At 33.3% G+C, this 14,129-nt stretch overlaps 2 protein-coding genes across 3 annotated transcripts; one reads left to right on the forward strand and one right to left on the reverse strand.

Moving 5' to 3' along the window:
- Positions 1-18: 18 nt before the first annotated feature.
- LOC105330230 (putative gamma-glutamylcyclotransferase CG2811) lies at positions 19-2,658 on the reverse strand. The gene is made up of 2 exons (XM_011431832.4): positions 2,410-2,658; positions 19-683 (listed from the first exon to the last, which is right to left on the reverse strand). Exons 1-2 carry the CDS (start codon positions 2,617-2,619, stop codon positions 390-392), a joined length of 504 nt encoding a protein of 167 aa, XP_011430134.3. The 5' UTR covers positions 2,620-2,658; the 3' UTR covers positions 19-389.
- A 347-nt stretch (positions 2,659-3,005) lies between these two features.
- Positions 3,006-12,414, forward strand: LOC105330248 (mediator of RNA polymerase II transcription subunit 25). 2 transcript variants are annotated; one of them, XM_011431853.4, is made up of 19 exons: positions 3,006-3,168; positions 3,292-3,337; positions 3,451-3,575; positions 3,956-4,057; positions 4,199-4,319; positions 5,585-5,650; positions 5,948-6,038; positions 6,193-6,249; positions 6,778-6,897; positions 7,227-7,459; positions 7,592-7,631; positions 8,236-8,470; positions 9,209-9,380; positions 9,754-9,912; positions 10,200-10,322; positions 10,471-10,533; positions 10,623-10,680; positions 10,942-11,069; positions 11,573-12,414. In XM_011431853.4, exons 1-19 carry the CDS (start codon positions 3,047-3,049, stop codon positions 11,768-11,770), a joined length of 2,259 nt encoding a protein of 752 aa, XP_011430155.4. In that variant the 5' UTR covers positions 3,006-3,046; the 3' UTR covers positions 11,771-12,414. The 2 variants fall into 2 exon arrangements, with proteins under 2 accessions (XP_011430155.4, XP_019923627.3); XM_020068068.3 differs by having other exon boundaries at positions 7,595-7,631.
- The last annotated feature ends 1,715 nt before the right edge of the window (positions 12,415-14,129 follow it).

Consider the following 14,129-nt stretch of genomic DNA (forward strand, 5'->3'; position numbering starts at 1 on the left):
TTGGAATAAAACAACAAACTAATTAAACAGGTTTATTTTCAAATTTAAAAGTGTATAAATCGTATATGTGTATGTAGAATATCAGCCACATGTTCCGTACACGTAATCTAAACATAGACTTCATGTGAGACTGGCGTGGTTTTCTGTCGATGGCATGCATATACGTCAGTTCTTTGGTATACGAAAATCAAACCATGCAAATATTCTGTAGACTGTATATTGTATGTTAAATGTGCATCACTCATTCAATTTTTAAGTCAATGCAATTGCGGAAATTTTATATAAATATGAACCTTTTTAACGATCATATGCAATACATAGCACCCATCTAGGATAAAATAAAGTTTGTAAAAACGCTTATTCATAAATACACCGAGTCTGTATTAGATCTAACTAACGTTTTCTTTGATTTCAGCTCTATACGCCATCGCCTCCTCCTTTCCCGGTGGTCGATCCGCGCGGCCAACATATGTTCCGCGGGCTTTAAAGTCGTATTTGGAATACATTGGTAGCTGGAGGACGTCTTGTCGAAAGTTTTTCATCAAGTAGCACCACATTTTCTCACTTTTATCTTGAAATATGATTGGGATCTGACTGCGGGTGTAGAAGGTGGGGTGGGCTTCCAGGTCATCCAATATCTCCATCATTTTGTCGTTCACATTGTACACCTCCCCCTCCACGTTCTGTCAATGAATATACATGTATAAAGGGTTGTTTTTGTATTATACATGTAATTTTAGTAACGTATGAAATCTAATCAATCACAATTTGGGCAACAATGGGGAGATCAATTAATCAACAATGATGACATTACGACACTTAAATTTGAAATATAATGATGGACAAATACGAGGAACAGTTGAAGAAAAGATATCTAACCGAGTCAGATCATTCCATTGGTTATTGTTTCCTTCAAATTTCGATATATTTTTATAATAATTTGTACTCCTGCATATAACACAGTTACATATAAATTCAAAACACTAATGAGGGATCAAGATCCATGTTTCCAAGAATTTGTCTGTCCCGAGGTATTAATTTATGCTGCACATTTTCTTGAATTATTTGATATTTATATAATAAATTACCAGGTTCCAAACGATGTTCATGCCATAGTACGAAAAAAATCCCAATATTTCTCCTTTCTCTAAAAATTAAAAGTTATAATGGGGATTTTGCATTGCATTAAAAATGAAAGTACCCGGATGATAACGCTAAAAATATTGTGCCAGATATATTCCGAGTGACTTCCGAATGGAGAAAAGATGTCAAAATTTCCCATTATAAATCTCCGTATTACTATAAGAAATCTGTCTTCGTTCCTGTGAATTTTAACGAATGAAAACTAATAATCTGTCATTGAGGGTACCTTGGATATTTTCCCGTTCATCGATTTTAAATGCACTTCTTTCACGGGTAGGCCCCTATGTGTATTAAACTAATTTTTTTTTTCAAATGTGTTGCATTTTTTGTTATACTGCCGATCACACTCTATTCAAAGCGGTCCGTGAATCATAATTTCAGACAATAAAAAGAGAAATCAAGCATCTGGTTGTAAAATTAAAAAATGTATATATTCCATGAAAGTAAAAGACGGTATGAGAAATTTCTAGAAATCATAAAATTCGGACAACACATGTACATGTGTCAGTTCGATTATATTTATTATCACTGTATTCGATAGCCAATACGTTAATGACAGTTGTCGTTTGTTTTCTTTTTTATATAAAGTCGTGTATCTTTATATTTGACGCGGGAGACAGCTGGTTTCGCTATATAGCTATTTTTACCCAGATAGAGGGAGGGAGACAACTGGTTTTGCTAGGCTATTTTCCCCCGAGTCCCCGTCTTGTCTGTCAGTATTTTGAGGTCCTTGTTCAAATTAGGTTTTAGGATTGGGAGATTTTATGATTTTAAGTGCTTGGTATCAACTTGTTTGTTCTTATCCAATTGTTATGATAAGTTAATTATAAAGGGTTGTTAATCACTTTGAGTTTGGTTTATTATATCTGATTCATTTTAATTAAGAGTAAAGTCGTATTAAGAAATTAGTAAAGTTTAATTCTTAATATCGAGGTCAAATTCAGTCTAAAAACAAAAAATAAGCACATCGCGAGGTACTGACAAAAACCTATACGGCCCTGACATGCTACACTTGTAGTACATATTACATAACTATGCCAGAATTCTTTCCCGATTTGATTCTTAACGTATGCCGTAGGTAAAATATGTTAAGTTATTTTCAAAGCATAATTCTAGACCCTTGCCATGGCATTAGGTTTTTATTCTTTAAAGACTAAGAGACTAAATTAAGCAGGACCTTAAGATTTTGTATTCTCTCATCCCTCTTTCTCCTAAAAAAATTTTTTACCACTTTTTACCATTTGGTCTACGTAAAGTGCCACTTACCACAGCATTTCGCGCATTAGGTGCATCCAACAAAAATGGTACATTGTACCGGGTTGTCACAATAAGAGGATACTTCGCCTCAGTAACTCCAACACCTTCCACTCGGCAATCCCCCGACTCGATCCCACCAGATATAAGGTGATGATTAGGCTGGCCCTTTTTCAAAGTCCCGTACACAAACACGCGCTGCATTTTTAGGACGATATTCATCTATGGCGGACAGTCCCGGACATAATTCTATAACATAATTATTCAACGCAGGATGCCATGCGTTAAATAAAAATTCATGAATTGATCATAAATGTCGAGTAAAAATAAAGTAACCAAGGGAGACACGAATAGTAATGTTATAACTAGATAACATAAATTAGATAAGAAAATTCATTTTTTTTTTCACATTTCTACCAATATACACATTGTCTTAATTATCTTCATATAATCGCATTATACTTTATGTTTTTAGAAAGATACAAAAAGAAGAATTGCTATTTGCAATTTGTCATTGTAATAGAAATAAATCTATCGACAAAAATAAAAAATAAATGATAAAACTTCATTTTTCGTTGATTAGCCTACTCCAAAATAAATCTTCATCGTAAGGGAAGTAACTCACTATTTTCGTATTTCCTCAACAAAAATGGTCGTAGGGTCAGAACAGAAAGCTAACCCAGCCGATGTTGTTCTGGTTGTTGAGGCCACTGCAAATCTTAGTGCCTACATTGATGTACTGAAGAAATACTACATTATTCCTTCTCTGGAGTAAGTTATCAAAAAATAAATTTGTTTTCGTTAAATTAAAAAAAAATCTGATGTTGATAGTGTCAAGACGAGTATTATTTTGATATACAAACACATCTTTTTAAAATCACATTTCTATTTCAGAGTTTTCAATGGAGGCCCTCCTGATCCAACAGACATTGGGCATGATGTAAATATCTCTATTTTGACACCTGTCATTGTGTGTAAAACTGTAAATGAAATATTGATAAAAGATGCCTGTCTTAAGCCATATGTTGATCTTCAAAATGATTTGTTTTGCAGTACAGTTGTTCGCTATACAATCTTGTCACATTCTTTTCGGCTGATGTTATTCCCGACACAACTTCAAGATGTTCCGGTGTAACAACAAATATTCATGAATTCATCACCTGGTTGGATGATTTACCGTAAGATATTATAATAATTATTTATTAATCTCCATATGCAGGTAAGTCAAGGAAGATAAAAGTAAGACATAATTATTGATTGAACATCCTATAATGTTAGGTATTGTTTAGACAAAATTCTCGCCAAAATTTTTCCTTGCTAGACTATGATCACTTAATTGCAGTAACGTTTTAAAACGTACAATTGCAATCTATAAAAACACTTTAAATCTACATGATATAATAAAATATGTACTTTTAAAAACAACAGCTAACCAAAATTTATATGTTCTGTACATTTGTAATATATCATGTATTCTTTTTTCCTCATATACCCTATGATTCAGTAGCTTGAGTGAATAAAAGGACGTATCCACCAGCACACATGTTTCTTGTTACAGATTAATTGGAGGAGGCGGGGAGTCGTGTAGTCACATAACAGAGGGGTTGAGTACAGCTCTACATGTTTTCGATGATCTGCAGAAAGTTCGAATAGATATTGGGTGAGACTGATTTTCTTCAGCTGTTTGTCAAATTGTCAAATAGTTTCTATCCATCTAACTTTTTTCAAACCATTATGCTTGCAGTGGACAATAAATTAATGCTCAGATATTTTAATGTAACCAGGTGTTATGATTTTGTAGATTACCTGTGCAGCGACACTGTATATTGGTATGCAATTCTCCTCCGTACAATCTCCCCAGCCAGGAAGGTGTTCGCTATGTGGGGTACATGGCAGACCAATTAGCCAGCATGATGGCCAAGGTTTGTACATCAAATACCGTATTTTTCGAAAATTAAGTCGATACGGTTTATTGGGCGAAGGAGGCTGTTTATAGCCAAAAAATAAAAAAAAGTATAAATAGGTCGACTTCGAAGAATTGGTCGAAAAATTACCGCTAGTTCTAATGAATAAATGGTTTAAACCAATAACGTTATCATATGGTAGCCTTTAATCTTATTTCACAGTTTTAAACAAAAGGGAAATAAAATCTATTTCTTGAAAACATCGTAAGAAAATGTCTGAAATTGCATCAAAATTTTCAAACCAATTAATTCAGTACGGCGTTTTAATTTAAGATCGTTTTTTATTACTTCCCTGCCATGTGTACAAATTGTTGTTAACTGGGGGATAGTAACCTAGCCTGGAGGCATGACTACGGTAGCACATGCCACCCCGTGTCTCTGTGTGACTTTTTACTGTGTATATAATTATAACACACGAGTCAAAATCTTATCTTATTGAAGCCTGCGGGCATGAGTAGCACGTGCCGAGAGTTCAACTGTGTATAAACAAAGTAAGTGTTACCCAGACTGATTTCAGAGACACCTGGCTAAAATTTCATCAGAAGTTTTATGTTGAATACACAGAAAAAAACTTGTTCATGAATTCTACTATAAAACAAATTGGTTTTTTTTTTATTTCTACCCGACGATATTTTTTCCCCGTAAATACCCTTTGTACGGTTCTCTTTTTACTTTTACTGCGCGAAATTGATTTCCTGTTTATCGTAAGCACACGATCAAAATGCATGACAGCATATAATAATGATCGAAAGATGATTCAGTCAGTGATCTAAGTAAGAAATGTAAGAAGAAATAAATCTATCTACATTTAATTTTGTTTAAATGATAAATTACTACAGTATATTGATTAAAATCCATACGATTTTTACACAGAAATTCAAGCAGTATTATAGTAAACACTCATGATTTTATTGGAAGGTTGCATAAATTTTTGCAAAATTTCATATCAAATTTTCCAACCAAAAAAAAAAAACATAAATTGGGCGAAGCGATGAATAGGGCGAGGTCTACGTGTTTGGAAAAAAAAGTATCGACCTAATTTCCGAAAAATACGGTATGTTAATTTGAATTAATTTGTTATGCAACATTTTTACTATTAATATCATCAAACAAAGTCTTAATGTTCAATAATTTTTGTGGCAGTAAAGAACTATACAAGTACAGGTACATTAATAAGTTTTGTTTTTCCAATTGACAATGTTTTATGTGGCTTTCATTTTCAGAGAGGGATACACCTTTCAATTATCTCTCCAAGAAAAATTCCAGCTCTTCAGAAGCTGTATGAAGAGGTTTGTACTGCATGATTTAAATAAATGAATAAATTCTTCATTGACATACATGTAATTTCAACTAAAGTAGTTCATTTTTACTTTATTCAAATAAATTGAAGCTTAATGCAATCATTAAATTTTTAGTGAACAAATCTTAGAATAAGTTGAATTATATTATATAAGAACATGTACATGTAATTGTAGAGGAAACCTTTACAATATTTGCATAACCCATATATACTTAATAGCCTTTACAAATTGAGTATAGTGGATTAGTAGACCATTTTTATTTCTGATTTTTCTCTTTGTTTGCAGTCAACTCTACCCACAGACATGTCTGCCCCAGTCAAAGACTTCACCACAGACCCCCGCCATCTTGTGTTACTGCATGGGTTCCAACTGGAGGGTAAGCTTCATGAAACATGATAAGACTTACATTCAGTTCATATCAATAAAATAGGTCAATGTCAACAGTAAAATGATAGTTATGATACTGAAAGGATTAAAAACAATATATAATTTATCTATGCATATTTTTTGACTTTATGTTTTCATTACAGAGAGAGCCCACAGTCCAGCTGGGGACCATGTCAACATAGAGAAGCCTGCAGAAAATAGTGAGTATAGATGAGTGTCTTTACCTTGAAATACACTGTATGTTTGAATTAAATGGCTGGTAGATTTAAACACTATAGTTCTCTGCTTATCTTCCAAGAACAAGTAGTCATTTTTTTTAACCAATTGATGTCAATTAAGAAACAAATAATTAGTTTATAACAATAAATACATGTACATTGTATCTGTAAGATTGATGAAGAATCTCCTAAATATTTATTGCATAGATAAAAAAAATATTAAATATAAATGCATCTTTTTTTTTATCATATTCATACTTTGTAACAATTTAAATTTGATCCTTGGCATATGAATCTTGTCATGTCATCCTAATGATCCTATACTCTCATGCAGTCAAATTTAATTATGCATACCTGTGAAATGGGCTGGTTAGTAGTACATGTAGTAGCTACTAGTACATGTATAACATCCAACTTCTGCTACATTCTTGGACTTTAATACAACATCAATTTGCCCAATTTGTGTTGACTTTAACTCTCAGTATATTTGTTTGATTTTTCAATTCATAGAAAACCCATCTAGTCCTGCACCCCCAAGCTTTGCCCCCTCCACAGGATTTTCACCAGCCCCTTCACTGAGTGAGGATTCTACAGAATTCAAAAAACCCAACACGACATCTGGTGGAACTCGTAGGTTTTATTTCCTCTCTTATTTACGTGTAATCTACTGTTACTTATGGAAAATGCAGAGTTATCAAAAAGCTGTAATTCTCTTAAAAAGGAGCAAATCCATAAATATTTTCACTGCAATTTTATTTATATTCAAAGAGGTCAATTTTTATGAAGTTTATGAAATACAGTTTAGAGGACAAGTAAATATGTTGACAATGACTATACAAATACAATTTGCACCAGTATCCCCTTAAAAACTGGTGCTTAATGAATAGTAATTATAACCACAGTATCCTACTTATGTATGCACTTCAATAGTAGCTAGTACATGTACATATGTTTTACAGCATTCGGTACACAAGACTCCATTGCATCCAGTATGCCATCTTTGCCATCTCCACAGCAACCTCAAATGAGCCAGCCATCCCCCTCCCAAGGAATCTCCATGCAGCACAGTCCAGCAATGCCACAGATGCAGCAGAACCCGCCTCAGCAACAACCCCAACAACAACCAATGGTATCACAGCCCCAAGTAACCAATCAAATGCCACCACAGTCTCAGTATGATCCAATGAAAATGGTGGGTTCACATTGGTAGATCTCATAATGTAATAGAGTTAAAATCTAAGTGAAAATGTAATCAAAACATTAAGAGGTGCTCCAATTTGCACACAATTTTGCCCTTAATATTCACTTTTATTTTTTTTTTAAGCAGAACATGATGCCGAATGACATGCAGAATAGGAGCACAGGTAATAGTTTCCATCAAATTACTTGTACATGTAAATAAAATTATGAAGTATAAAATGTTAAGTAGTGATTTACATGTGTAGGTTCTGGCTATTAAATTGTATTCATATCGCAAAAATCAAATTTTTAATTTTAAATCAGAACACGTCCTTGCACTACATCTTAGCTTCTTCTAGCGTGATGGAGATACTGACTGGCAGATATAAGAAAATCTAGATGATAGTTCATGCTCCAAATTAAAAGTTGTAAATGTTAAAAAAAACCCACTGAAAACCAAGGTGAAATTCCTTCATGCAATAAAGCTCCTTTTTCAGTTGGCACCAAGTACTGTAAAAGTGGTTATTTACGTGTCGAGGAAATTTACACTAGTTAAAATTGCGGATAATACCCATGGGCATATATAGTAAAAAAAATTAAACTTTAGAGTGGTTAATCATGCTTTCGCATAGTTAATATCCACGCCTATTGTTTGACTTTACAAAACGCGTACTTAACCACCGGCATAAATAAATACTTCTACAGTATTCCTAACACAAACATACATGTACATGTACATGGACTTTGCCACATGATGTTTGTAGTTTATTAAGTTAGATGTATTTTCAGCAATGGCCACCAATCCCATCAACCAACCCGTGTTTTCCCAGCCCACGATGGATCAACAACCCAATGTGAACATGCCCGCACAGCCCGGTCAGCCCAACCCGATGAAGGACAGGAAAATCATCTGGCAAGGGATCCTTGAGTGGCAGGAGAAGATGAAGGCGGGGGGACCCCAGACCCCCAAAGTCAACCGCCAGCTCCAGTGTCACCTGTCCATAGGTCAGGCCGACCCAGATATGTAAGCAACACTCTGGATTTCTACAAGCATAAATAATTTTAGTTTAGACCATAAAGCATTTGCTCATCATGAAAAAAATATTACAGGTCTAGTGAACATGCACGCATTTACATGTATATACCTTTCTTATCTACAAAAAAGAAAAAGATGTATTCCATTCCACACAGAAAGACAAATAAAATTACTAAATGTAATGTCATAAGATGATTCTTTCATTAACTAAGTGAATTGATTGTCATGTATATGTACATTATTGTATACCGGTATTCAAACTAAGATGACTATAATTGTACTTCTAAATTTGATACTAAAATTAACAATTTAAAAAAAAGATCTGAGGGAGACAATGCTTAATTAAACATATGTCCCATGTACTGGTATATTTACGTTCACAATCATACTCAGATGCTCCGGGATGTCAGTGGATGAAATGCATACAGTAAAACTTTGTTACCGGTATCTATTTTTAGTCAGGGTCATGTTCATCCATCTTTAATCATGTAAAGCAATGATCTTCATTTGACAGATTTCCACCCAAAATGTTTTTAAGAAATGTGATTTTTTGTAACTTCTCTTCGATGTTCACAGTGTAATATTTTGAACTGAGCAGACTTCACTTGTTCAACAGAATTTCTCGGTTTCAACCACAACACAATAAACCCTTGTTCCTGTTAAGGATTGCCAATTTTATTTTACAAATGAATCTTAAAACTTAATCTATTTCCTTCATATTTCCAGAAATGCCATGAACTGGCCGAAGGTCCTGATAATGCAGTTGATCCCCCAGTCCCTGTTGAACTCCACTCAGCTGCAGCCTCTCTTTAAAAACTCCCGCCAGGTGGCCTTCCACTTTGGCAGTCAGAACCTTGACGACCTAAGGAATCTGTACAAAGTCATGGGCACTGGTTTTGTAAGTTCACTCTTTTACGATGATTTCATTGATACATGTGTAAAAGTGCATTGGATTTTATGCATATGGTTTAGTGGCAATAGATTTTTGGCTAGTAACTGGGCACTACATCTGCAATATTAATGTGATTTGTAAGGAAAATAAAAGAATTGAAAAATACCGGTAATCTCAGCCATTGATTAATTTAATACAAAGCTACAATGTAAATGTATGCATATACTGTAGCCTATTGGTACAATGTATGTTTGATAAAAGCTATTCAAGAGATCATGTCATCTTTATTCAGGATGTCACAAAAATTTTGACCACCCGTGGAAATATACATGTACCGGTACATTGTACATTGTGATTTTGGACTGACTTTTCATTGTAGGCTGGTTGTGTACACTTTCCAGCTGGGAGTCAGTGTGAGGTTCGCGTATTACTGTTGTTGTTCAGCAACAAAAGAAGAGCCTTTATTGGACTTATCCCCAATGACCAGACTGCGTTTGTTAACGGGATAAGGAGTGTTATCTACTCCCACAAAATCAGGGTCAGTATTATAATTTATCAGTGCATACATTTTGAAAAAATTGATTTTACTTTAAACCAGCTTTAATTCAAAAAGTGGTAAACTGGTTCCCCAAACTAATTTTCACCGAAACCAGCAAGAAAACATTTACCATATTAAACTATTAAATGGAAAACATCAAAGAACTAGTTCACAGCAATGAATAAGATAAAATAATGTCTTTGCCGGTAATTTGTATATAATATTGCAATAACTATTAAAAGTGTTTTGCTAGCACAATGAAATTATATTTTAAAATTTTTTCCCAGCAACAACAACAGCAGCAAAGACCGGATCAACAACCACAAATGCCACAGCAGACAGGGTTTCCTGGGCCACAGCAAACCATGCCCAACCAACCAGTGCAGAATCCCCAAGGGGCCCAATTTGGGGTAAAAATAGATAAAAGATAGATATAGGAATATGTATTTTATCATCTTGTGACAAACATTTTAGATAAGTGCCAGAAATTTTGTTGTTGTGATGAATGAAATGGCTTTGAAACTTTATTACATGTATTTAACATTTAATCATACTTAGGTACAACAGATGCCACAGGTTAGCATGCAGAATCCCATGATGACTCAACAACAGGCGAACATGGTAGGAAAATGTTATATTGTGATATACACAAATTCAATGAACAATTGTTTGCATTATCAACATGCTTTTGACAATTTGTTTTATTTTAGCAAAAGCAAATGCAGGCAACACAGATAGCAAAACAGCAAGAACAACAGAAGCTACTGGGTAAAAGCCATTCTTAGTGTATAAAGTTTAAACTACATATATTTCTGTTTGACAGTTTATATCAACAATAACCTGTCTAAGTACAGTATAACATCCACAATCCAGGACCATTTTATTTCTTTTCAAATCCCTCAATCCAGTTGAAAAAATAAAAGCAGCACAGTAATTCATAAGCTCTTCAAATACATACACATGTACATGTACAACAAAATGTAACTCAGTAGTTTCTTTTTCTGATGCAGTTATATATAATTTTTACAGCACAACAAAGATTACAGCAACAAAGGCAACTCCAAATGCAACAGATGCAGCAGCAGCAACAGCAGCAGCAACAACCTGGTCTCAACAATCAGCAGCAACAACAGCTGACTCAATTGCTGATGCAACAGGTAGAGGTTTGGGAAGGGTTGACGGTTTAACACAAATATGGACTCAAATTATGGATTGAAAGTAGTTTTCTCTTTCCAAATATATCACCAAAAAGTATTTTTTTTTTTTTAGACATTTTTCTTCTAAATTCATTTCTCTTATTACTTGAGGAATTCTTTAAACACCCTTTACAACCTCTAAAACTGCAAAATGACATCCCCCGTTTTTAGAAGTACATATTTGTGTACTTTATAGCTAGAGCACAAAACCATTATACTTTACTGTGTGGATTATTGATGGTGTTTAACACATGTATATACTGTACTAATTACAATGTACTGTTATACATTTTTTTATTTCCCATATCAAGATGAAAATAAAATTAATTGATGAAGCATCATTTGTCAAAATGCAAAATATTACATGTGCTAGAATTTTTCATTACTTGTTTGGCCAGCCACGTATCTGATAAACGGATGGATAGACTGTACACCTTTTAAACTGACTTCAATATTTTTTGTAGCAGCAACAGGGCCAGAGACAACCCCAGATGATCATCACCCAAGGGCGAGGCGGTCAGATTCTACACCAGGGACACCAACAAGTAATGGGGGGTGGGCAGGTGCTCCAGGGAAACATGCCCCAAATGGCTCAACAGGGCCCCTCGTCCGCTCCTCAGGGGGGTAACATGTTTGATGATCTGAATATGGAATTCTTATGAACAAATGTGCTTCATTTTGTTTTTATTATATATACATGTACTTATTGATGGGACACTTGTTAAACTGTTTTTGTGCTGTGTTGATAAATCATGAACAGAACTAATTTACTTGCATGTGCGTGTACAACTTGTATACATGCATTTACATGAGGGGAAAGGTAGACAAATTAAAAATAATTTACAGCTGTTATCTAAAATATGAATGTTTTGATGTAAATTTAATGTTTTGATGTAAATTGTGCTCCAGAATATCTCAAAATTAAATATGCTGTTTTTGTAATTTTCTTTTGACATTATCATTAAAAATTTTCATGATTTAAAAAAAGAACATGTTCAGATATGGATGACTATGATATCAGATTGTTTAAATTGTATCATCTGCCTTGCTTTATTATCATGTACTTAAGAAACTACTTTGTTATTTCTGTATTGCTGGAGAGAGAGAGAGAGAGAGAGAGAGAGAGAGAGAGCTATAATGTGGTTGTTTACAATACATGTAAACTGTATGTTAATTTTTACACAGTATTTGATGTGTTAAAAATACTGAAGTATGTTGGCTTCAAGTGAAGTCACTTTAAGCTTTAAAAATGTTGTTATGAAAATTGAAAATAATAATAAAATGTCACAATTGTGATAAAAAAAAATAAAGTGCAATATGTAGAACAATTTTGAGTTTTATTTTCATATGTATACATGTATACTAAATACATGTATATTGTTATATTCTAAAATGTGAATTATCTACCGTAGCTCTTCTTGCATTCAAGGAAGGAAAAGAAGAGAGATAATTTAAATGAAAATGCTAAAAAAGTTTTTTTGTTATATATTTTAAAAACTTACACTGTACACTGTACCGGTATTGTCTTTTATTCAAGTCTAAAAGTCAAAGTCTGATAAATTTCATCTCACTGCACATATAATATGAGACTTTTATTGGCATCATTAGGGCTGCATTCAAGATCGTAGCAGCTACGCTTTTGAATGGTAAGCTAACATAGCCACTACGTATATATTCTTAGCTGAAATATTTCATGATATTAAGCATCAATTCAAGATGGCCACTGTAGTTACCACTTAACAAGTAACATATTTTGTTCATCCTATAATTAAGTTATAATGAATATTAACATTACACAATACACAAATTATGTCAATATAATATTAATCTTAGTTAAATATTTCCAACTAAATTGGAGGCCTAGCGGTGCGTTCAATAGACCTATAGACATCTACGACCTTGTGGCTTGGATGGCTGCTATGATCTTGAATGCAACCCAGATGTGAATGCACATTTCACATGTATGTATGTAAAGAAGACAAATTTTAACTTTTATTGCATGAAATTGATTAAAACTCAATATTTTGGCAATCAGATATGCTAAGTGTGTCTTAAATTTACACGAGACCAAGATGAGAGATTTGATTGCATGCTACACTCGAGCCACCTTAAAATAATTGTTTGCCCTCACCTTTTATGACCCCATTTTTTTTAACAGCATGCATAATTTTTTTTTAAATTCAGTTATTTGAAGGCATGTGGTTTATTTATTTTTGTGCATTTGAAATATAAAATCAATTTCATGTACCTATCTACCTAAAGTTTAGGCACCAAAACAAAAAGTTCTCTACTTTTTATGGTACATGTATCTGCAGCTTAAGGTGGCTCTATACACCCACAGTTTATTCCAATTTTCAAATGAAGACCACAAAACATATATATTAACTTATCAAATATTAAAATGATGATATTTTTCAAAAGTCAACTATTAACAAATTGAGAGAATTTTTTTTGTCATATGATGGATATTTCCTTTAGAAATCTAAAAAAAAAATATAACCACTCAAAAATGTTATTATTGCATTTTTTTTAGTATTTCCCAAAAACATAATTTTTCATATTTTTTTACGCTGTTCACAAATCATCTGAAAAAGCTACTTGATGTTATAAGAAAATGTATTTTAATGTGACTAAAAAAAATTGAATGAAAATCATTGCAAATAAAAACAAAAGATATTTTAAATTTTATTTGGTATGAAAGTTCCTAAGGTAAGAGTTATCGTTCCTAAGTCCCCAAACACCTTGGGGACTTTTCATTTCTGAGTTGAAGAAAATTTCCTAAATATCATGTTGGAATTATAAATACATACATATTTCATTAAAGGCCTATATAAGTGAATATACTCGCTTTAATGCAAAACTAAGTCAAATAAATAAAGGGGAAAATTAACTAATAGGATTTATGTATCCCAACCTGAGAGAAATTCAAAGCCACCCTCCCATCCCCTTAAGGTGGTAAGGAACATCTGTCGATATTAATGTGGATTAAAGTATATTATAATTGAAATACTTTGACAGGTT

Source organism: Magallana gigas, chromosome 5 (genome assembly GCF_963853765.1).
Source record: "Magallana gigas chromosome 5, xbMagGiga1.1, whole genome shotgun sequence".
NCBI classification, from domain to species: domain Eukaryota; kingdom Metazoa; phylum Mollusca; class Bivalvia; order Ostreida; family Ostreidae; genus Magallana; species Magallana gigas.

Bases quoted from the DNA above. Each gene is read 5' to 3' on its own strand.
- LOC105330230 (XM_011431832.4), bottom strand. From the start codon at position 2,619: ATGAATATCGTCCTAAAAATGCAGCGCGTGTTTGTGTACGGGACTTTG. The intron at 684-2,409 runs GTAAGTGGCACT...ATTCATTGACAG, and splicing joins CTAATGCGCGAAATGCTGTG to AACGTGGAGGGGGAGGTGTA.
- LOC105330248 (XM_011431853.4), top strand. From the start codon at position 3,047: ATGGTCGTAGGGTCAGAACAGAAAGCTAACCCAGCCGATGTTGTTCTG. The intron at 8,471-9,208 runs GTAAGCAACACT...TCATATTTCCAG, and splicing joins GGTCAGGCCGACCCAGATAT to AAATGCCATGAACTGGCCGA. The intron at 9,913-10,199 runs GTCAGTATTATA...ATTTTTTCCCAG, and splicing joins TCTACTCCCACAAAATCAGG to CAACAACAACAGCAGCAAAG.